Below are 23,077 nucleotides of genomic sequence, written 5' to 3' on the forward strand. Positions count from 1 at the left end.
GACGTCATATGGATGGCAGCCAAGAAGCCAAACGGATTGTTTATTCAGGGCACTGACGTGATGACGTCATGTGGCCAATATAAATACATCTCGATGACCGTTTGATTTCATACGATAACACACTGCCTTCACGTCTCGTAACGTATACATTATCCCATTCTGACCTGAGATCAGATTTATACGAGGTTTCCGCCGGACACACACTGGTCCTGATGAACCCATTCTGACCTGAGATCAGATTCTAAAATTGTCAGTCGTTCTTCGATTTTTCAAGAATAGCAGACCTACAAGCTCGTATCGCGCCACTCGGTGGCGCGATATGAGCTTGTAGATCTGCTATTTTTCAATAGCTAAAGCATAACACGATGCCGACACCAAAATGGGTGCCCGGTCAGAATGGGTTAAAATATGAATGTTATATTATCCACAAAGGTATTTGCAATATCCTCCCAGGCCATGGCCGACAGGTTGAGAACCACTGTTCTAAAAAGGCAAGTTGCAGAAATGTCCTGTTTTCTGCTCAACCTTCCACTCCCTGCTATCTGTCTCTCCACCCCCCCACCCCCCCCTTCTCTCTGCATTACACATTATAAGGACAGAGTGGAACAGACAACACAGTGGACGCATGTTGGTCCAACAAATGTATAAAAACTATGAATTACGATGAGTGATTACCACTCGTGCAGAGAGAAAAGGAAATGCTTGCCTCTCGCGCTCTCTCTCTCACACACACACACACACACACACACACACACACACACACACACACACACACACACACACACACACACACACACGTACAGTACACACACCTGGAGATGTTGTCGGGCGAGCAGGCGGAGATGCTGGTCTCGATGGAGTCGGAGCTGTCCACGCTCATGGTGTCAAAGGCCTGGTTGTCACGGTAACCGTAGGGGTCCAGGTAGACGCTGGTCTGCGAGGCGGCCCGGGAGCTCGACTGACCTGCACACAGTTACACACACACACACTCAGTAACAGGCAGCACTACTACACGAGGTGTGTGTGTGTGTGTGTGTGTGTGTGTGTGTGTGTGTGTGTGTGCGTGCGTGTGTGTGTTACCTATGTGCGGCCCTCCCTCTGGGACTATAGTTTGCATATAGGGCGCTGACCTTGTTCACAATTCCCCGCCACCGTGAAACGCGTAAAAAACAAAACGCTCTGAAGCGGCCAGCTAGTCTCGGCTCAAAACTTCTCTGGTAAAAAAAAGAACGCTCCCTCCAAACAAACAGTTTGGGAGTCGGTGTAAAAGTATACTGTATATACCAAAAACTATCCGATGCTGATCCACACAAAGATTCCGTAGGACAGTGGAACATAAATCCAATAAAATATTCCACGTGACGAAGTCCAGCCTCGATAGAGCGGCGACCGTACGTATGAGTGGTGGTGGTGGAGGATGCTTCATCCGACGGCTACAGGAATTATACACACACGCACGCATGTGATAGCATCTGCCCCCGGACACCAGACCCACCCGTCTGATGGCCCTGCTCAGGGGACCTGGCATCCCAAAAACTAACAAACTACTAACTACTAGGCCAGGATCAACTGTACAGCAGTGTTGATGACTTTGTCGACTAAAACTACGACGAGAAATGTTTTGCCCGACTACCATTTTTTCACTGAAGAAAACTACATAAAAACTAAGCCATGAAGCATAAAACTATGACTAAAATGTACTGACAATTTCGTCAACAAATAAAAACGAGACTAACATGTAGTTTATTATTGTTTGGACCCAATGTTTTATACATTTGTGTCAATAAAGTAAGTAACTAACTAACTAGGATAGATTATCATCAGCTTGGTCGCGATCAGGTGTTGCGGTCTGAAAATAGCAGATCTACAAGCTTACAATGCTACTTGTTGATCTGCCATTTTCAGCATGCAACCAAGAGCAAAATCTGCCATTACGATGTCATATGAGGATTCCATCTGACAGCAACAATACGCAAATTAGAGTGTGTTAGTTTGGACGTTTGACTGTTATGAAGCTACAAAATAATAATAATGAATAAATAAATAATTACAATAGATGTTAAGGCCACAGGCCTGTAATCATTTAAGCTAGTGACATTTCTAATTTGGGGGCGACAGGAATGATCACAGCGGACACATGTAGGATATTTACCTCAATGTCAGAGCCTTGTTAAACATGTCAGTAAGAACAGAAGTGAGTTGTCTGGCATGTGACCTACATTGACCTTAACACATTATGCCGACCAGCCCATCTGGTGGGAAAGGCTGTGTTTTTGACGGTTTGTTGTAGCCATTGGGCAATTTCAAGATGTGTTACTGTTTGTGTTCAGAAAACTATCATTTTGTACTTCATCATTTTATTAGTTACGTAGATTTATGAAATACTAATGTACACCCACCATACTAATGTACACCCACCACACTAATGTACACCCACCATACTAATGTACACCCACCATACTAATGTACACCCACCATACTAATGTACACCCACCATACTAATGTACACCCACCATACTAATGTACACCCACCATACTAATGTACACCCACCATACTAATGTACACCCACCATACTAATGTACACCCACCATACTAATGTACACCCACCATACTAATGTACACCCACCATACTAATGTACACCCACCATACAAGACAAAGAGGTTTTGCTCAACTGTGGCCCTTCATGCACATTCCTGTACTATCTTCAAGGTCACATAAACAATGGAGACACACTCCAATACACCCAAACACGCGTGCGTACACATACGTACGCACGCAGTGCCGCGCACGTGCTTGCACACAAACGCACGTGCTTGCTCATGTACACACGCAAACGAACACACACGCACACATACACACAGATGTTGTGATGAGACCATATATGGTGCATTTTCAGATGACATTCCAGAAAGTGAGTGTGTGTTTATGTAGGTAGGTACAGTTTATGCATGCGTGTTAAAGGAAACCTTGTATCTTCACATTGAAATTAATGCCCTACATTACCATGCAAGAGTGTCACACAAAATTAGTGTTTTAGATTTAGATTTGTGAACTGTTCTCACCCCCCCCCCCCCGGGCGTTTTACTGGTGTTTATGGGTGTATAGTATACCTTACTTTATATTGACGTCTTGTGTTTAAGGGTGTATATAGTATACCTTTATATAGACGTCGAGACTCTGCTTCCTTGTTGGAGACAGAGAGCATTCTGGGTAGAATACTGCCACAGCTGGAGCTCTGCGACAGCGGCTGGTGGGACTGTGAAGGAAAAACAACCGTGAGAGAAATGCTTCAAATTAAGAGCTGGAGCTTTGCGACAGAAGCTGGTGGGACTGTGAAGGAAAAACAACCGTGAGAGAAACGCTTCAAATTAAGAGCTGGAGCTCTGCGACAGCGGCTGGTACAGCCTGAACTAACGCGTTAGGTTTCTGGCGGGTCGTGGCTGAGATCTGCGCACGCCCTATTGGATGTCACTGATCAGCCCCGGCCCCTCTTCTTCCTCCTAGTGCAGCGCTACGTCACATCATTTGGAGCGACGCCCACCCAGAAAGGTTTGACTCCCACTTCTAGACCAGAGCGGCCAATGCGTTCGCCCAGGCTTTCATTTTTTGCGCAGACGAAAATGAAAAACTGGGTACCACCAAGGCTAGGGCTGGTGGGACTGGACTGGAGAGACATGCTTCAAATTAAGAGATGCTGTTGCTGCAATAAAGCGCAAAACATGCTCCTTCCCGACATCCTAACTTAAGGGAGGTGATATAACTACAAGTTCACGTCATTCCGAATTACAAATTGACGTTATTCCGAACTTCAGAGAGAGAGAGAGAGAGAGAGAGAGAGTGTACCTTGTAGCTGCGTCCCAGTGTAGAACAGGTGAACTTCAGAGAGAGAGAGAGAGAGAGAGAGAGAGAGAGAGAGAGAGAGAGAGAGAGAGAGAGAGAGAGAGAGAGAGTACCTTGTAGCTGCGTCCCAGTGTAGAACAGGTGAACTGGGGCGGGATGGTGGGCGTGGTTCTCTTTCTGGGTAACGTGTCACTCAAATGGGCCCCGCCCTCCTTATCACACCTCCTCCTCTCCTCCAGCAAACGAAAGTGCTGATTACACACACGACCACACACACACACACACACACGCACACACACACACACACACACACACAAGATTACTTTACAATTCAACCCATCACATACATGTATACAAACCGTCACACACACGCACGCACAGTTCAGCTCCACAGAGAGATGTGAACACTACTGTATGTCACTTTCTCATGCACAAACACGGCTACGCTAACACAGATATGCTTCTCCATGCATGGTACCGGCTCAACTTCACTCTACTACTCACCTTTTTTGGCTTGCTTTCTAGCTTTTCTTGGACAAAAGTACCACGGATCAGAGTTGAGCTCTGGCGATACCAAAAGGTGATGTGAAAACACTGCAGACTACTGGGCAGTCTCCTATGCCGAGGGTTGGATTCCGCTCTGTTGACCACCACGTTGTCCAAATCTATTTAGACTTCTAGTCAATGGTTCAAAGTCGTATCTATCAGAACAGTATGGTCAGCGGTGTAGAACCCTCATACATAGTCAATCCAGTTGGTGTCGCACAGTGTTCGATCATTGGGACGTTACTTTTTTCTTTATAAATCAATGTAGTTGCGTGACGTCAATGGCGAGTTTAATGGACAAATGCAGTCATCTTCATACATGGAAAGAGTGCTCATTTCATCCAATCTGATGTCTGGTGAAGAGCTGAGAGGCTAAGTTAGCGTCACGTCCATGGTGTACTAAACGTTTTAAGCTTTGGAGCATTATCCAGTGTGCGGACCATACCTTTCTTTGTGGATTCTGACCACCTGGTTTTTAGTTGGTGGACGTGTGTGCATTATTGCTATTTTCTCCAATTCTCTCACAAGTGTACTGAACACGGTCAAATTTTTGGTTAAAGAGCTCCAATTGCAGAGAGAACGCAATTGGAGCGTGTTCAGGGGAGGGAGGCCGGACGGGGTGATCTTTGTCACATGGGGGGAATGTTCACCTGTCAGTGTGGAATGTTCAACAGTAACGGGATGAGGAGTATGTATGTCCTCCCGGTGGGGGCTCCTCACTAGCCTAGTAGGGTCCATTTGGTTCTCTTTGTACTCTCTCAAGAGTTATGGGGGTCATTCAAATAAAAAAAAGTTTGCGAACCAGTGCTCTAAATTAGCAATGGAGTTGTCGCGTTAAGCCGGTAACATGCACTGGAATAGCGACCACAAACAAACAGAAAGACAGACAGACAGACAGACACCTACACCAGCTTTACCTGCCTCAGTCGGTGGTGGTGTTTTTTGACAGGGAGCGGGGGAGGGGGAGAGTCGGGGAGAGGGGACGGGTATCGGTAAGTCACCATGTTCTCTGGCCAATGAACAGAGGGCGTTTTGGGGCAGGGCCGGGAGTTCAGAGGATGGGGGGGGCAGGGGGAGGAGGAGGAGGAAGAGCAATCGAGAGGAGAGGAGGAAGAGTGAGAGGGCTTGGAAGGAAAAGAGAAAGTGCGTCAGAAAATGCAACGTGTGAGAGCGAAGGCGAGAGATACGGAAGAACAGGTTACAAAGTACAGCGTGCCGTCGGGTGGAAAGCTTGTATGTCCGAAACGTTCCTTTTATATGATTGAAAAAAAGTCAATCTACAAGCTCACAACGTGTTGCACAGACACATGTTCTGAGCTTGTAGATCGCTATTCTCACACTCTTGCGTTTGACGAAGAAGGCCATTCATTAATTGGGGAGGGGGGGGGGGGGGGGGGGGGGGGCATAACAAGTAACTAAACATGGAGTAATTTTGGAGTTACAAGGTTTCTGCCCGACAGCAAAAATATGCACCTTGGTTTGCACACTAAGATGCACAAAGAATCTGTACAAACACGCGCACACACACACACACACCTCGTCCTCCGCATGGTTTGGGGCGCTGTCATCGGGGAAGGGGCTAGGCCCGGATTCAGGGGAGATGGGGTTGGCCGGGGTGGGTTTAGAGTCCCCCCCCAGGTGGGAGTAAAGCTCATTGATTTCTCTGACTGTCACATAACCCTGGAACATACCACGTAGAAAAAACAGGGGGGGGAAAGAAGAGGGGGTGAGGCATAGCATGGAGTGATTCAGCCATTATTATTATTATTAAGACATTTTTTAGCAATGCACGCACGGTGAACAAACACGAACAATTAGTTGTTTTAGAATTTAGAACGATGCAGCAGATGATTATTCTTTTTAATATATATTTTTTTGCGTTCGTTAGTTTCGAAGCAGAAATCAAGAGAATGTACTGGACAGGCATATTACACACAGAAGTATAAGCACACAAGTCATTAAATTTGTTATCTCGTTGTGTGAGTATGAGCTGTGGATCATGGAAAAAAGGCTTGTCTCTCCTAAATTCCACAACTAGATAAATCCTCCCTTGGATTCATCCATTTCTTCCATCCTTCCTTCATGACTGCCTTATCACTGGCACTTTCAACACTTTCACGACCAGTACCTTTGACAAAGGAGAGAACATAGAAATATGACAAACGAAGGGGAAAAGGATACAAATCCAGTGGGCACCTAAACCCATGTGGGCAACGTTATATCTGCCGTTTTCTTTCCAAAATGTAGAATTAAAGAATAGATGCGCTTTGGATAATAATATCTGCTTTGGAAAATGGTTGGAAATAAAGTATAGGCTACATCATTAGCTTAAATATACCCAATTCTTTTTTCACCCACCGAAATGATTGGATATCACAGATTTCTTAGCAATTTGTAGGATTCTGGACATATTGGGCCTTAAATAAAAATATGTTATATTGGCCTGCAACTCACTTTTGTAATGCTCCAAGTATTTATTCACAATCACAGCAGGCAGGAAATGCAACGTTTCGACCGGTATTGGTCTTTTTCAAGTAATGAAAGAGCATTACAAAAGTGAGTTGCGGGCCAATATAACATTTTATTTAAGGCCCAATATGTCCACAATCCTACAAATGTACCTCTCTTCATGATATCTGTTAGTTTAACAGTTTGGCTCAGCACCAAGATCGGAGGATGTGCGCTGTTCTATTTTATTCTGATTCTATTATTTGGCCCCTCATTTATATAAAAAGGTGCCCAGAAAAACCAGGTGCCCACTGTTCCGGTTACCAGAGAAATATTAGGAAGGAAGGAGGAAGCCAGGAAGAAAGAGGGGGAGCAGGAAAAAAGACCAACTTTTTGAACGGGAAGGAAAAAGTTGCGGGACAGACAGACAGACAACAGAGGAAGTATACCTCAGCGTTCCTGAGATAGAGAGAGGAAATGAGAGACGAGAGTTCCTGCAGGTTGGCAGGACAAGGCGAAAGAGAGGCGGAGACCGCGTCGCGGGAATGGTCGCTAGGTGAGCGACACACGTCAGCCAATGAGGCCTAAGGAATGGAGACAGAAGGTTAAAACAGAGAGAGAGAGAGAGAGAGAGAGAGAGAGAGAGAGAGAGAGAAAGAGAGAGAGAATTTCATGAAGAATTGAGATCTCAAGTGAGTTCCCGGGAAAATCTGATTGGACGAGAAGTTGTTGAGTGACAGCTGCCGGACATTATGGTACGTACCTCCCTGAGAGTCCCGTGGCCGAGAGAGAAGCCCCGCCCACCAGTGAGCTCTGCATATTTCCTCTCCAGAGTGGACAGGTTCTCTTTCTCCTGAGAAGAGAGAGAAAGAAAAGAAAGAAAGAAAGAAAGAAAGAAAGAAAGAAAGAAAGAAAGAAAGAAAGAAAGAAAGAAAGAAAGAAAGAAAGAAAGAAATTCAGAATAGGGAGATCCCTTAAGCAAATGAACCCTACCGTATTCTAGCCATATCCTACATTTGGCGAAAATAAGCGAACATTTGTCAAGGAATAGCAGATCTTGTATATTGGCTATTTTTGGTGAAGAGATTTGGTGCACAAAGGGAAAAAAAGGAGGAGACCTAGTATAGAGCCCTGGGGGACTCTGGTCAGCTAAGTATACAATACAGGGTTTAAGTGGTTAATCAAATACAGACGCATGGGAAATTAGCTGGAATACGTCTCTTGGGCAGTTATTGTTCACATATGAATATTTCATTCAATACCTTTTGAACTTGTCTGATTCAATTACATGAATAGAAAACACAAAAGTAATCTCAGTGGCCTTGTGGTTGGAGAGACCGGGATGTCAGGGTTCGATCCCCAGCCGGGGTCATACCAATTGGGACCCAGTGCCTCCCTGCTCGGCACTCAGCATCAAGGGTTGGATTGGGGTAAGTCCCTGCGACATACTAGCGTCATGTCCAGAGACTGTACTTAAAAATGTTATTTAAACAATGCCAGATTCGCTGTTTACCTGGTATCCTTTAGTAGATGATGTTTCATAGTATACAGTATTGTACTGATACTATGTTCCTGGTTTACCTGTGATCCTAGTTTACTGAGGCACTCCACTGTCTCTGTGCATCTGATGTGTTGACCTTGTTTATAGTTTAAGTGGCTCTGGACAAAGAGCGTCCGCTAAATGCCTACAAGTTGTGACTGTAAATTAAATTGTACATACGCTCTGCAGCATCATTTCCAGGGTGCTCCTTTCTTTCAGGAAGTTGTCCTTCTCTCGCTGGGTCTGCTGGGTAATCTGACCCACTTGTTTCTTCAGGGTCAGTAAGCGCTCCTAGAACACAACAATACGAGCCTGTTAACATGATGTGGTCCTGCTGGGACCGCGGTACCATCACTGCCACTAGCAGGAAAACACAGCCGTTAAAGGCTCTCTACAAGTATGGAAAAAAAGCCCCTTTTCAAACGTTAGCTTTTGAACCCAAGCAGCAGTTCAAATACGGGTCCGTCTGTCCTCCTACATCACAGCACTGCATATGATTTAATAAACATGGAGGACCTTTTTTGGGTTTCACATTTGCTTGTCATTTAAATGTGTTTCAGAGGAGTGTGGGTTTTCTTTAAACCAAATAGGGCCGGAGTGCCCTGGTCTGAATTACACACAGACACGCACGCACGAACGCACACTTTGCATTACTGTACCGGTACTTGTGAGGACAATTTGGAGATCATATTAATGCCATTTAAAAAGAAAATCGTATTTTTTTCCATTAAAGGACCTATAACATAAAGTTCAAATTCTTAAATCTTTTGGGTGTGTTTTGAGCTCCCCTGTGTCTTTTCCATCCCCACAAATATGCAATTTTGAACAATCAAGATTTCTCATCATATAGGGGCTTTTATGGAAATTGCTCTCAGGAACAGCTCAACTGATTTGGTCGTATTTGTGATGTCATCAATGTCACCCTGCTTTGTATAATTCCTCCCTCTCTTCAGTCTTCAGTTCCAAATTTGCATTTCCACCTTGTCTACAATGTCCGCCATTGTTGATTTTCCAAGCAGGCATGGAATGGAAACAAGCCTGTGTTTATCTAGCATCAGTATTATAATGACTCAAATATTAAAGTCTCATTTTTGTTTTCCTAAAATGTCTTGGGTTATATTTTTTTCTTCCAGTTCTAGTTTTCTGGTTAGTTTGAGTGAACTCTTAATGTAATAAGCCTGGCGTGTAGTACCTTGCGTGTGACAGTACTGCGTTGGAGGTCGGCGATGTCTCGGAGGATCTGCTGAGTGCGAGTCTCCTTCTCCTCATCCTGGCGGCTCTCCCTCTCCAGTTGCTGGAACTCCAGGTCCTCAAACTTCTTGGTCTCTGCCTCCAGCACCTCGCAGTCCTGACGCGCACACGCACACGCACACGCACACGCACACGCACACACACACACACACACACACACACACACAGGAGGTACCGTAGTTTAGAGGCTTACTGCATGTTTTCTGTGAGGGTACCACGGGGAGAACATGCAAACTCCACACAGAAAGGCACCTTTCGCCAAACCCACCCAGGGTATGGGCACTGATGACGCGGAGGAGAGAACACGCCCCCCCAGCGCCCCCAGCGTCCACCAGCTTTCAGCTCTCACTGCGTCCATTTGCTTTTTGGACTGCGTGTGGCGACCCGACGTTGAATCATTACCACAGCCGCGATAAGTCCACGTGTACTGTTATTTCAGCTACAGTATAGGGCAGGCTAATATTTGCAGCGTGACATGCTGTTAAGCTTGAACATTCTTCCTCGCAAAGCAAAATACACGTGTTTATTACGGTATGTGCAAGTGCAGCATGAGTGCATTTGCATTCACGCCTGTGTGTGTGTGTGTGTGTGTGTGTGTGTGCTACTGACCCTGGCTAGCTGTTCCTGAAGAGGTTCCTTGGTGGCCTCAGGGCAGCTGTCCAGCAGGGTGCGCTGTTCACACACACTCTGAGCAAACCCCTCTATTCTGCCCTGCTCTGCAAGCAACAGCTCACTGGCCTGCCACACACACACACACACGACCACATACAGTATGCACACACACACCAACCACATACAGTATGTATGTACACACACACACACACACACACACACACACACACACACACACACACACACACACACACACACACACACACACACACACACACACACACACACACACACACACACACACACACACACACACACACACACACACACACACACACACACACACGGCAGAGAGAGAGAGAGGATGGTTGAGTTAGTAGGACTGGGAGGCACAGTTAGTTACTACGACAACTGGGACTGCAAGATTAGATTGACTGCCGGGACTGCTCTCCTCCTAGAAGCAGAGGAGGGAGACAGGGAGGAGGAGGGGGGGGAGAGAGAGAGAGAGAGAGAGAGGGGGGGGGGGGTGATGGAAGGAGGGAATGATGGAGGGAGGGAGGAAGGGAAGAAAAGGGAAGATTATGTAGAAGGAAATGGGAACAGGGGGTGAAGAGGAGAGATGGAGGAAGGGAGATGATGAATGGTTCTAATGCACTGGGTTCTCAACGTCGGGTCCGGGGACCACCAGGGGTCGGATATTGGCTAAATGAGTCTCAGAGTTAAGTGAACACTGAGCATGTTACAGTGTAGAGACTGTGTTACAGTGTAGAGACTGTGTTACAGTGTAGAGACTGGGGTCCCCAAACATTTCAGTTACAGTTACAGGCCCCTTTGGAGCGCGACGTTGAGAACCTGAGAATGGGTTGAGATGCATATGAAAATGGTTCTCACTGCACATATACCACAACCACACATACATACACACAAACTCACATGACCAGATTCTGCACACACACACACACACACACAGCCTCTCACAACTTCACCTAGTCTGTGGAAGCTCTTCCTAACACTCTTCCTGTCTGTAAATAGCGGTTGCTGTGGCTTTTTAGCATGGATTTACCAGCTGTGGGCTTCACGGAAATATTAGGAGCTGGCCAGGAAATCGACACAGAAGAGGAGAAAGTGCCACACGCACACGCACACACACACACACACACACACACACACACACACACACACACACACACCTCCTCGTAAGGGGCAGTGTGTGTGTCACGTGGTGGCTGCTATACCGTGGCAGTATTAACAGCTGTATATTTGGACCAGGAGAAGGATTAACGCCTACCAGTTAGTCACATGTCGTGCTAAATGTATGTCAGTGTGTCTCTACGTACTGTATGTTTTCCACTTGGTATAGACCCACATAGCCATGATGTCAGCATAGGTAGGCAGGTCTCTGAACTGTCCACAGCCATCCTCTGAGACACAGAGTGAAGATGCCTTTATGGAGCATCTCAGGTGACCATTGTCTCGTATAGCCAACCAGCAGTTTGTCAAATTTCAGCTCTTACCGTTCTTTTGCTTGGGGGTTCATCCGTTTTTTGTGGAGGAGTGGTTCATTCAACGTCTACATAAAACCTTACAATGTTAACCCATTTTGGGGGCGAGAACCTCTTTTGGTGTTAGCATCATGTTTTGCTTTAGCTATTGAAAAATAGCAGATCTACAAGCTCATAGCGTGCCACCGAGTGGCGCGCTACGAGCTTGTAGGTCTGCTATTTTTTTTAAATCGAAGAACGACTGACATAAGAAGCATAGCTTTTTCAGAAAACTGTCAGGATGTAGAAGACATTTTTTTAATCTGATCTCAGGTCAAAATGGGTTAAAACCACTGAACGCTCCTTTGAATTGAAAGCCGAGCATCCGTTATTCTGGGGAAACGGAAACGTCTAAAAACTATTGTCTACAGTAGAGTACATGCCATTTTTCTGTGTCCCGTTTCATTACCTTGTCTTTCTCCTGCTGGGATTTGGTCTCCAGGTCGTCCAGCTTGCCATGGAGACCCTCCAGAGCTTCTCTCTCCTGCTGCAGAGCAGAGAGCTCTGACTCCTGCTCGGCGTCCACCAGAGCTCTCTCCACCTCCACCTTAGACAGAAAACCAATCGATCAATCAGTCCATCAATCTGTGATCTCAGTGAATCAATCAGTTGGCAATCCTCCATTTGCACCTTTGGTGCGATGTAAGAGCAAGATGTACAAAGGGCTGGGAAATTAACAGAAAATATAACAAAACAGAAACAATAACCTTGCTCGTGTAGATTAATCGAACAGTCGAGAAGCGTTTTATATACATTCCTACTTGTATATCAACGAATCAACATCAAGAAATTTGAATACCGGTAGATCTTTTTCCATAGTCTACTAAATCAACTATAGTTGTCCCTATCCGATCACGGGACCGATCACGTCATTTTCAAATGATCAGAATCTGATCGGGAGTAAAAATAAACCTGATCGGGACATCCCTAGTATCAATATTATATCCATATCATGATATTAGACTGGATATTGTCTGTAATTTTGGATAATGAACTATTGTGATATGGCATATAGATAGATAGTTAGTTAGATAGTTTTTATTAAAGTGTCCTACATCATAAGATGCCCAGCCCGCACAGGCTTACAAGACACTCACAAAATTGTACATATATAATAATACATATACACAAATAGACAGTTACTCATGGATACATCGTTCTCCAACGTAACTGCCATGCTTTCTCTATACATTTTCCAAAAACAAAAACTTCATTACTGAACAACCAATTTAACATAAAACACTCAGACATCCAAAACAGATCTGGGTTCTTATCCTGAATACTTTCAAATAAAACGTCTCTTAAATCATGGTATAGTGGACAATAGAAAACAAAATGAAACTCATCCTCTACAACTCCCAGGTCACAAAGAGCACATAAGTGTTCTATAAAAATATAAATAAATATCAGATTGGGAAAAATCCGAGCTGCGCTGATCATCCTCGCTGCTCTGGGGGCCATTGTCCGTCCCTTCCCTTTTTTTTGTGCTTAAGCCAAATTCCAATACCCAAAATCTCAGCCACTCGCTCACTCACACTCGGTCACTCAAGCATGGTGGTGTTACGGTGAAATTGGTGACCTGCCGACATGCGACCTTTTTGAGTGGTGCAACCACTCCAAGGAACAGCAATGTCCGTGTTCACCTATGCCTGTGTTCACCTATGTGTGTCTGTGTTGGTTAATGAGCACCAGTATATGACTATGAGTACCAGTAGGGGCGCTGTTGTGCCAGAAACAGAGAGAGGGATAGTGCTGCACTGTATGCAAGATTTCGGGTATTGGAATTTGCCTTTAGACTACAGAAACAACACTACATCATTTCCGGTGTGGGCGGAAGTGACCCGTCTTCCATGCTTATTTTGCAGATTTTGCTGGCACTGGCCCCACCCTCTGGCCTGGAGGGCTGGGCAGTATTGTGTTAAGCATTTATATGCTTAACACAAATAGCGATGCTATTTTCATTTCAGTTTATTTCTAATAATTTCTAATAAGCTCATTATTCGAGGCAAAAGTTACAGGATGTTCTCCTAGGCGTAGAGCCGTTCGTTTACCTCTCGGACAGATTCGTCCATCTGGTTGTCCAGCTCTTTGATCTTCTGTTCCAGTTCCTCCATGTTGTTGATCACCTGCAGCCTCTCCTCCTCCACGCGCCTCACGTCCTGCGCACGCCGGCGAGCAGCGTCGTCCACTGCCTGCTGACGACGTCATGAACACAACAGGACAGGTTAAATTACCATTTGGGTGCTTTATCCCATTCTGACCTGAGATCAGATTCATACGAGGTTTCCGCCGGACACACACTGGGTCTGATTAACCCATTCTGACCTGAGATCAGATTCTAAAAATGTCAGTCGCTCTTTGATTTTTCAAAAATAGCAGACCTACAAGCTCGTATCGCGCCACTCGGTGGCGCGATATGAGCTTGTAGATCTGCTATTTTTCAATAGCTAAAGCATAACATGATGCTGACACCAAAATGGGTGCCCGGTCAGAATGGGTTATTATTGTTGAGGAGAACTTTGTCAAAACCCCGATGACAGATGTGTCGCCACGTAATCCTCTTGGTGGCACACCGTTTGGGAAGCCCTTGATGTGTACATGGTTTCATGCTGTCAGCAGTACAGTACCACTGGTTTCATACTGTCAGAAGTACAGTACCACTGTACCACAGGCTGCATTGAATATCCCAACCTTTGTGATCATCCGGTTTGCAACTATTGCCCTTGGAAACGAGCTCGGGTTGTTTTTTTCTGCTTTGAGCCTCTACCGCTTCCTGACTGGATGTTTACAAGGGTTTTCAAGTCTCCTTAGCAACTACAGACTGTTTGACACCATCTATAGCAGTGGGTCCTTTTTTGGACCAGTGTGCCCCCCCACCCCCTATTCAATATCCAGTTCTCTTACCGCCGGCCTATTGAAAATAGTGCTTTTATGAGGGGCCAAAGTTGGGAATTTGGGAAGACCGAAATGGACCAGTCATATATCAGAATCCATGCTACACATTGCTGCTTTCGGACTGAAACGTTGTATGTCCAAAAACGTTCCTTTTTTTAATTATCATTAGAAGAGAAAAAGTAATTGTGAAGAAATCTACGCTTTGCGTTGCGACACTTGGCCAGCTTTCACATCTATATTTCACTACTTTTGTGTGACACTCTTGTATGGTATTGTATGGTATTAATTTACGGGGGGGGGGACATAAAAAGTTAAACTACGGCGACATGAGTTTTCTTGCACATGATGTGCAATCAAATTTACTAAACTGGCTAAAAAATAAGAAGCACAAAGACCCCCAAAGAGCACCTCAACACCCCCCCTCCTCTGACGTTTTTTTTCTTTTTCACCGATACATTTTACAGACATATTTAAAAATAACTAATGTCTGTACTACATGTACCGTTATCCAACTTTGTAATAAAGCATCCAATCAATGCTAACAAGGTTATTTAATGAAGAGTGAAGTTGTGCTGAAGCACAGAATGATTTGCAATACTCAAACATTCCAACCGACCAAGGGCAGCTGTTCACATGAGCCAAAAGCAAAATCCTCCTACGCTCCAAAATGCACATACAGTACACCAGCTGCCAAGGGTCACTTTCAGCCCCCTTCTAATCTAATAAGTGGACTGTAAATATCTGTGTGTGTGTGTGTGTGTGTGTGTGTGTGTGTGTGTGTGTGTGTGTGTGTGTGTGTGTGTGTGTGTGTGTGTGTGTGCACCTGTACTTGGGCAAAACATGTGTGTACAAGTCCTGCAAGGAGTGATCTCTGTCACTCTCATCTCTCCCAGAGAGAAAACTAAGAGTATGATGCTTCACACATTAAGCCTGATTACACCCTACACCAGGTGTCGGTGTCTTCCAATGATTTCCAGGCCAAGGACCCCTAAGCTGAGAGAGAGATGAAGCAGGGACCCCACCCACTACATATACCGGTAGTCTTAACATTTTGTTGCAGATTTAACTTTTATCTGCAAATGTTCCCCACAGAATAGGGATGCTGAGGTTCAAGTGGTTCATGTAAGAAAGATAGGAACGTACTAGTAACTCTGGAGGACTCACTTGGGGTCATGTTGAAGACGCGTGCCCTATAAACTTAGTTAACTGGAGTCCCCCCAGGGTCTCAAGGCAATAATGTCAAAAGTTTCATCATGCTTTAAGTACCATATGACATGTAAAACTAGGGGTTTTTCATGATTCTGAATCCATTCCAAGCACTCCTAAAAACTAATGTGATGAGGTCAGCACATTTTGGGCACATCTGGGCAAGTGGCTATGGCTGTTTTTAGCCCAAGGAATGTTTTTCGTGCAAAACTAATAAAGTGGATTCAGAATCATGAAAACCCTCTAGTTTTACATGGCACATGCTACATAAAGTATAATGAAATTAAAAAAATCTTGCCTTATATACGATGATATATGATATATCCCCTATAAAATAAATTGCTCACTGCTGAGTCAGCAGTGCTGACAGCCGGTCAGCAAGTGGATTCATGAATGTATGTACAGTATATAGACAATATTTTATGGCAATAAAAAAGACTACAGTATATACCAAATATACTTTAAACAAATGAAGCCTGTTGGCTGCCGGACTATGAGACAAATTCAAGTACATTCATTCCATTTGGTTATTAAAGTTATTGAATAAACCTTCTAGATAATAGTCTTGACATTGTGAATCCAGGTTCTCGTCCCTCATTCATTCTTGGAGTGTTAAAATGAACTAAATTTAGTAGAGATTACAAGAGACGCTGTATGTGCATGAACAGGATATCGGAGTGCAATAGGATAGCACTCCGATATCCTGTTGGCGAGAACCCAACTTCATTGGTTCTCAAACTTAAAACATGTCTCAAGGTCTCCCCTTAACTCTGACAGTAAACAAATGGAACCAAATGGACCCTAATGGGTCAATAATACCGTCAAGAGTTACAGACTTGTAAGGTTCAATTTAGACCCTGCTAAAGAAACCCCGAGTGTCCCACTTTGAGAACCACTACCCCTACTTCTCTAACCTCATTGGTCCTCTGCATGCGCGAGGGGGTGGGCGAGGGGGCGGAGCTCCGCAGACTGACCACCGGCGACTCTGCCCTGCTGTGGTCGCCACGATGGCGTTGACCGCTGCTGCGCCGCCGCCGCTGCGTCGCCGTCTGCACCGGCTCGTCGTCGTAGAAACCGTTCTCCGAGCCGGAGAGGTGGCCGTTGGCGAAGGAGGAGGTGCCGTTGACCGCGTTGGCCACGGAGGACGTGTCGGAGAAGACGGACTCCGACGCGTCGTCGCCGTCGCCGTCGTCTTCGTCGTCGTCGTCGTTGAGCTGCAGCTTCTCCAGCTCACGGTTGATCTTCTGGAGGTCGGCCACGGCCGAGCCGGGGTTGGAGTCGGCGTCGCCTCCGTCCCGGTCGGCCCGGCCCAGCTCCGAGCACAGAGACAAGATGGTCTCCAGGCGCTGCCGCTCCTGTGGAGAACAAGACATTTGTGCGCACACACACACACACACACACACACACACGCATGCAGACAGTAGAGCCCATGATTAGATACTTTCCAGTTGAACAATTTGACACACACAAGATGAAAACCAATGTACGGTCACGCGCATACACTCACACGCACAAATACAATGAAAGTGCGCACGGTAGTAACACGGTGTAGTGAGTATATTCACGCCGAACACAAATATTACGAGGTACTAAAAATCCAATCGACACAATTTTATACGGAATGTAGTGGGTTTTTTTCTGTGAATAAAGTCGTCATAAAGTATGAGGTATCAAGTTATGAACTATAACACTATATGAATAGTTTGATGCGATATATATTTCGTGACATTATATCGACTGCCGTGTTATGGGTGGGCCGAGAACGCTTCTGAGATTTTCTAGTGGACCCCCGATTCAGAAAAGGGTTGAGAACCACGGGACTGCATGACTGAAACGAGGGCTATTTCATGCAATTATCCCATTCTGACCTGAGATCAGATTCATACGAGGTTTCCACTGGACACACACTGGTCTGATTAACCCATTCTGACCTGAGATCAGATTCTAAAAATGTCAGTCGCTCTTCGATTTTTCAAAAATAGCAGACCTACAAGCTCGTAGCGCGCCACTCGGTGGCGCGCTATGAGCTTGTAGATCTGCTATTTTTCAATAGCTAAAGCATAACATGATGCTAATGCCAAAATGGGTTCCCGTTCAGAATGGGTTATGGACTGTCCTTTATGTAGATGAATGATTAGGTAAAACAATATATAAAACATGCCCAAGTTAAAGAAAACATTAGAATCACAACTGAGCCTAACTGAGTCAGGTTACCTGTGGAAGCATAGCGGCCACAATCAATTCCTCAGCTTAGTCCTCGTTTAGTCTGAGACTCTGTTAACAGCCTTCATAAATAGTCCATCTACATTCTGAATACAATCCAGTTCCTTTTAACCTGTAAATCTAGCCTATTATGTTCTTCTGCGGAAAACCTCAATAGTTGTCAGTTCCTTCCATGATTCTGCCTCCCCCAAGTCAGACTATAGAGAGGGTACGGGCTACTGTACATGCCAAAATACCCCCCCAGTAGATTCAGTTGGGCTGTGAACCCTCCTGGGGATGGGATGAAAAGCACTGTGTGTGTAAATAATATCCGACAGAGAAAGAGGGTGGGGCTGGGTGGGGGGGCACAACGATGGGAGGAGGGGTGTGGTTAGGGCGGAAAGATGGAATTAGGGAAAGAGAGACAGCGAAAGGGAAGAAGAAAGAGGGGGTTTGAGAGAGTGTGCTACTGATTGAAAATGTGCATGAAAGAAAACCGATGTGTGTGTTGTCCAAAAAACAATGATACTCTAATTTTACACATGCGCTACCCCCCCCCCCCCCCCTCTCTCTCTCTCCCTCTCTCACACGCATCGCATGCACACCTTCCATATAAGAAAAGCATAAAAAAGGAGACCCCTTTGAAGTCAGTTTTGACACCTTGTTCTATTCTAATAGGCACAAGCCTCTGTGGAGCCCTTATAGTAATCAGCTGTTAAGTAGCGAGGGGTGGTGGGGAGGGAGAGAGAGAGAGAGAGAGAGATATATATATAGAGTGAGGGGTAAGAGAGAGAAACAGAGAGAGGGATGAGAGAGAGAGGGATGAGAGGGAGAGAGGGGAGGGGGGGGTGAGAGAAAATAAAATTTCTGGCTTTAACAACAAAACGAACAGGGCATGATGAACGGAAAGATGATGGGAAAAAACAGATGGCGAGGACGAAGAGATGGAATGAGACTCATGGGGTAACATGAGCTGGTGCTTTTGGGCCCCTGTGGTACACAGTGGACTGATATAGGAGCAAGGAGATTAAAGCATTCATCCTCTCACACTCTCTCTTCCGTCCTTCCTTCCTTCCCTTCTCCCTATAGTCCCTCCTAAAAGCAATGCTTCTCAACTTGTTCTCAAAGATTAGCTTCAATGTGCAACGTTGTTTTCTCACTCAGCGGTACGAAAACCAACATATACAGTACACGTGTATACATGGTGTTTCTAAAGTGACACTTTGATTAATTATGAGACCTTTTTTTAATACCAAATTGGCCGAATTGTCAAATATTACACAAGAAAGAGGCAAATACTGTGAAAATAGCCAATCTACTCGCAAAAAATGATATACAAGCACAACATGCTGCACACTGTGAGCGATGACTTTCAGACACAACTGTATATCGAATCGCTCTACAAATGACCAACATTTCACACAGAGCTACTGCAATGTAATGTACCACGCCTAACACTAGAGGGCAGGACAACACAAAGCTGTCAAGTCTCAGGTCTGAATTTTAGTCCAGTGATGTGAATGTGTCTCACATAGAGATCAGTACATATTGATGTGAATGTGTCTCACATAGAGATCAGTACATATTGATGTGAATGTGTCTCACATGGAGATCAGTACATATTGATGTGAATGTGTCTCAGTCTCACAGAGATCAGTACATATTGTTGCTATGAAAACATCTCACATCCGAGCATTATTCTTTGTTTTAGGTAGTTTATGCTTCAGGATAGTGGAGAGACACTACTGTGAGGACAGAGAGGGAGGGACATGCAATGGAGGTCTCCAGATGGAATCAGCACGCACCCAGTTCGAACCCGGGCTCCCACAGAGTTTAGTGTCAAAGTGTCCTTGAGCAAGACTCTGAACTGCTCCAGATGTGCAGGTTGGTGCCTTGCATGGTTTCCTCCGGCATCGGTGTGTGAATGAATGCATGTGTGAATGCATGTGTGAATGCGTGTGTGAATGGGTGAATGTAATGCACTCTCTCTGTAAAAGCGCCTTGGATAAAGGCGCTGTATAAATGCACCATTTAGCATTTATTTCCTTTGTTTACAATACATTCTTTTAAAATAGTGAAACAAGGTCTACAAGCAGATCTACAAGCTCACAACGCACCACGACACATTGTGAGCTTGCAATTTGTGAGATATGCAATTTTCACCATTAATTTTTGTATGATGAAGTAGGGTCTCTCCCTCTCTCACATCTGCAGAAGGACAGCGTGTGAGAGCAAAGCATGGGTATGTGTTGTGCATGTGTACGCTGAAGCATGCGGTGTTTATCCACCTGCTCCGCTACGGTTCCCGTCTCTAATCTACGCGGTTATCTAGAGCCACATCTGACTGATGGTTCCTGTGGCCGTGCAGTGGTCTCAACCACGCTGGGCGGACCTCCAGATGCCTCCAACACACACACACACACAACACACACAACGAAACGTAAGGATAAGAATAACTCTGTTAGTATGGGCTAGCTGCCAAAGGCATCTACCCAGTGGTGAACCTTCAGATTTTTGTGTGGCGTGCGCTGTGTGTGTGTGTGTGTGTGTGTGTGTGTGTGTGTTAGACTCTCCCTCAGAAGATGAGTGGGAGGACAAGGAGGAGGTTAGCTTGAACGAAGGCATTCCTGAACTCTGTTAGTGCAGCCGTGTGCCAGGCTGTACGCCTTGAACTGCTGCTGCAGAGGTCAATCCCAAACGGACCCATTCTAGGAGACCTTAACCATTCCCATGTAGAATTAAAGAAGTGAGGGCGCTCTTACCATCGTACATGATCATGACGTAAATTAGACACTATGCTCATTTGCTCAGACACTATGACGTAGAATTCTCCATTAATTGTCAATGGGAATTTAACCCATTCTGAACGGGAACCCATTTTGGTGTTAGCATCATGTCGTGCTTTAGCTATTGAAAAATAGCAGATCTACAAGCTCATATCGCGCCACCGAGTGGCGCGATACGAGCTTGTAGGTCTGCTATTTTTTGAAAAATCGAAGAACGACTGACATTTTTAGAATCTGATCTCAGGTCAGAATGGGTTCATCAGACCAGTGTGTGTCCGGCGGAAACCTCGTATGAATCTGATCTCAGGTCAGAATGGGTTAATGTTTGTGTGGACAAAAATAGACACTATGCCGACACACACACACACACACACACACACACACACACACACACACACACCCCCTTACCAATCTCTCCACCTCCTGCTCTCGGAGCCTCTCGTCTCTCTGTCGGTGGTGATAGTCGGTGAGCTCCTCCTTGCCGCTCAGGGAGCTGATGCTCCCTCTCCTCTCCCTCATGAAGCCCCCGGGCGGGGCCACCCCCGCCTTCCCGAAAGACTGCCTCCGCTCCCCCAGGCCCATCCCCATCCCCGGGCCGGGCTCCAGCCCGGCCTTCCCGAACGATGACCTCCGCTCTCCGTGTCCGCTTCCGCCGAACTCGGGGCCGGAGGAGCGGCCCTCCCTCTCCCCCGCGGCGGAGGAGAGGTCCGTCCCCGAGGAGAGGCCGCGGCTGGGCGGCCTCTCGGCGGCCTCGGAGGAGCTCAGGGACCCCACGGAGCTGGTGGAGGTGAGGCTGAGCTTCTTGGCCACGCGGGGGGACGAGGAGCCCCCCGTCTTGGCCGGGATGGTGACGTCGGGCGGGGTGGAGGCGGAGGAGGGGACGGGGGCCGAGGCGGGGGTGGAGGAGGAGAGGGTCTTGGGGCAAGAGAGGGAGATGGACACCACGCCTTCGCCCTGCGTCATGCCGTGCCCCGCGTTGCCGGAGTGGTAGTTGAGGTTGGCGCTCTGGCTGCTGCTGTTGTTGTTGTTGTAGTGGTCCCTGCTGAGCTTGTACGCTCCGGCGGTGTCGGAGCGGCGGGGCGGCAGCGTCATCATCAAGGCCCCGTTGTAGTCCCGGGCCGAGGAGGGGGAGGGGCAGAGGCGGGGCAGCGAGCGGCTGTGGCTGCCCGTGGGCATCATTCCGCTCAGGGAACCCGCCGAGTACTTCCTGGTGCGCCCGCCGCCGCCGCCGGAGGACGAGCTCGTTTCCTGGTTGCCGTAGCTGCGGCGCCCCAGGCGGGGGCTGGACGGCACGCTGGCCGCGCCCCCCGACGACGGGGAGCGAGGCGAGGAGCAGGACAGCGGCGGAGGGGACAGGAGGGTGCTGTCGCCGCCGACCGAGTTCGACGAGCCGCCGCCGTTCCACATGGACAGCAGCGGGGAGGAGCTCTGGTTGTGCATGCGGCGACTGTCGCCGAGGCCGAGCAGGAAGCCGTCCTGCGGTTGGCTGCGGCCCGCGGAGGTGCGGGACGACATGGACGACTCGGAGCGTCGGGACGGAGAGGGCGGGGCCGAGGACTTCAAGGACAAGGGCGGCCGCTCGGAGCCGTAGAAACGCCGGGCCTGCTCCTGATAGGCTGACGACAGGGACGACGTTGTGACAGGCGTGGTGGGAGGAGACTGAGGGAACGAGAAAGAGAAAGTTACCAACCAAAGTATATAAATATTCCATCACGCCATTTACTGAATATTGAAATGATCACAAAGGGATGGCAGTAAAAGAACTAAAAGAGCTTAATAAATGTGTAAACCCTGACAAGACTTGCTTGACCCTGTAATAGAATGCAGGCTAATGATTACATCTCTTCTAGTCCCTGTGACGTAAACCAGGTTAATGGATACACCCAGGTTATCACTGTGTAATGAGTAAACTCTGCAACACAAATAATCCCTTCCAGAAACCTGTGGTACAAATCAAAAATCTTTGGTTAATTCACCCGAAACATATATCAGCGACTCTTATGTTATTGACGTTATTAATAATAATAATAATAATAATAATAAAAGCATTTGAACAAAATGAATGGATGTGGAAGGAGGCGGACTTGGTCACTTCCGGTTCATTTCCCGTTTACTCGATCGCCTATAGCGACCGAGAGGCATTCATATGTTGCATACGAGCGTGATCTAACTTAGTCAATATAAACCAGCAATTGGAGGGTATAGTCG

The 23,077-nt window shown here is 46.5% G+C and overlaps 1 protein-coding gene across 7 annotated transcripts in view; it reads right to left on the reverse strand.

Annotated features, from left to right (window-relative positions):
• Positions 1-23,077, reverse strand: part of phldb2b (pleckstrin homology-like domain, family B, member 2b) — an 81,850-nt gene that overhangs the window by 11,329 nt on the left and 47,444 nt on the right. For 2 of the 7 annotated variants that reach the window (XM_083777909.1, XM_083777915.1), the window contains 12 exons: positions 21,278-22,528; positions 16,796-17,236; positions 13,832-13,975; positions 12,190-12,327; positions 10,237-10,365; positions 9,569-9,724; positions 8,557-8,667; positions 7,600-7,689; positions 5,925-6,068; positions 3,956-4,093; positions 3,159-3,258; positions 813-963 (listed from right to left, as the gene is read on the reverse strand). In XM_083777909.1, the coding sequence (XP_083634035.1) occupies positions 813-963; positions 3,159-3,258; positions 3,956-4,093; positions 5,925-6,068; positions 7,600-7,689; positions 8,557-8,667; positions 9,569-9,724; positions 10,237-10,365; positions 12,190-12,327; positions 13,832-13,975; positions 16,796-17,236; positions 21,278-22,528 (2,993 nt within the window). Of the gene's footprint in view, positions 1-812; positions 964-3,158; positions 3,259-3,955; positions 4,094-5,924; positions 6,069-7,285; positions 7,421-7,599; positions 7,690-8,556; positions 8,668-9,568; positions 9,725-10,236; positions 10,366-12,189; positions 12,328-13,831; positions 13,976-16,795; positions 17,237-21,277; positions 22,529-23,077 lie in introns of all 7 variants that reach the window. The other 5 variants (XM_083777910.1, XM_083777911.1, XM_083777914.1 and 2 more) reach the window with 5 other exon arrangements.

The sequence above is a fragment of the Protomyctophum parallelum genome (assembly GCF_964188405.1).
Source record: "Protomyctophum parallelum genome assembly, chromosome: 12".
Lineage (NCBI taxonomy): Eukaryota > Metazoa > Chordata > Actinopteri > Myctophiformes > Myctophidae > Protomyctophum > Protomyctophum parallelum.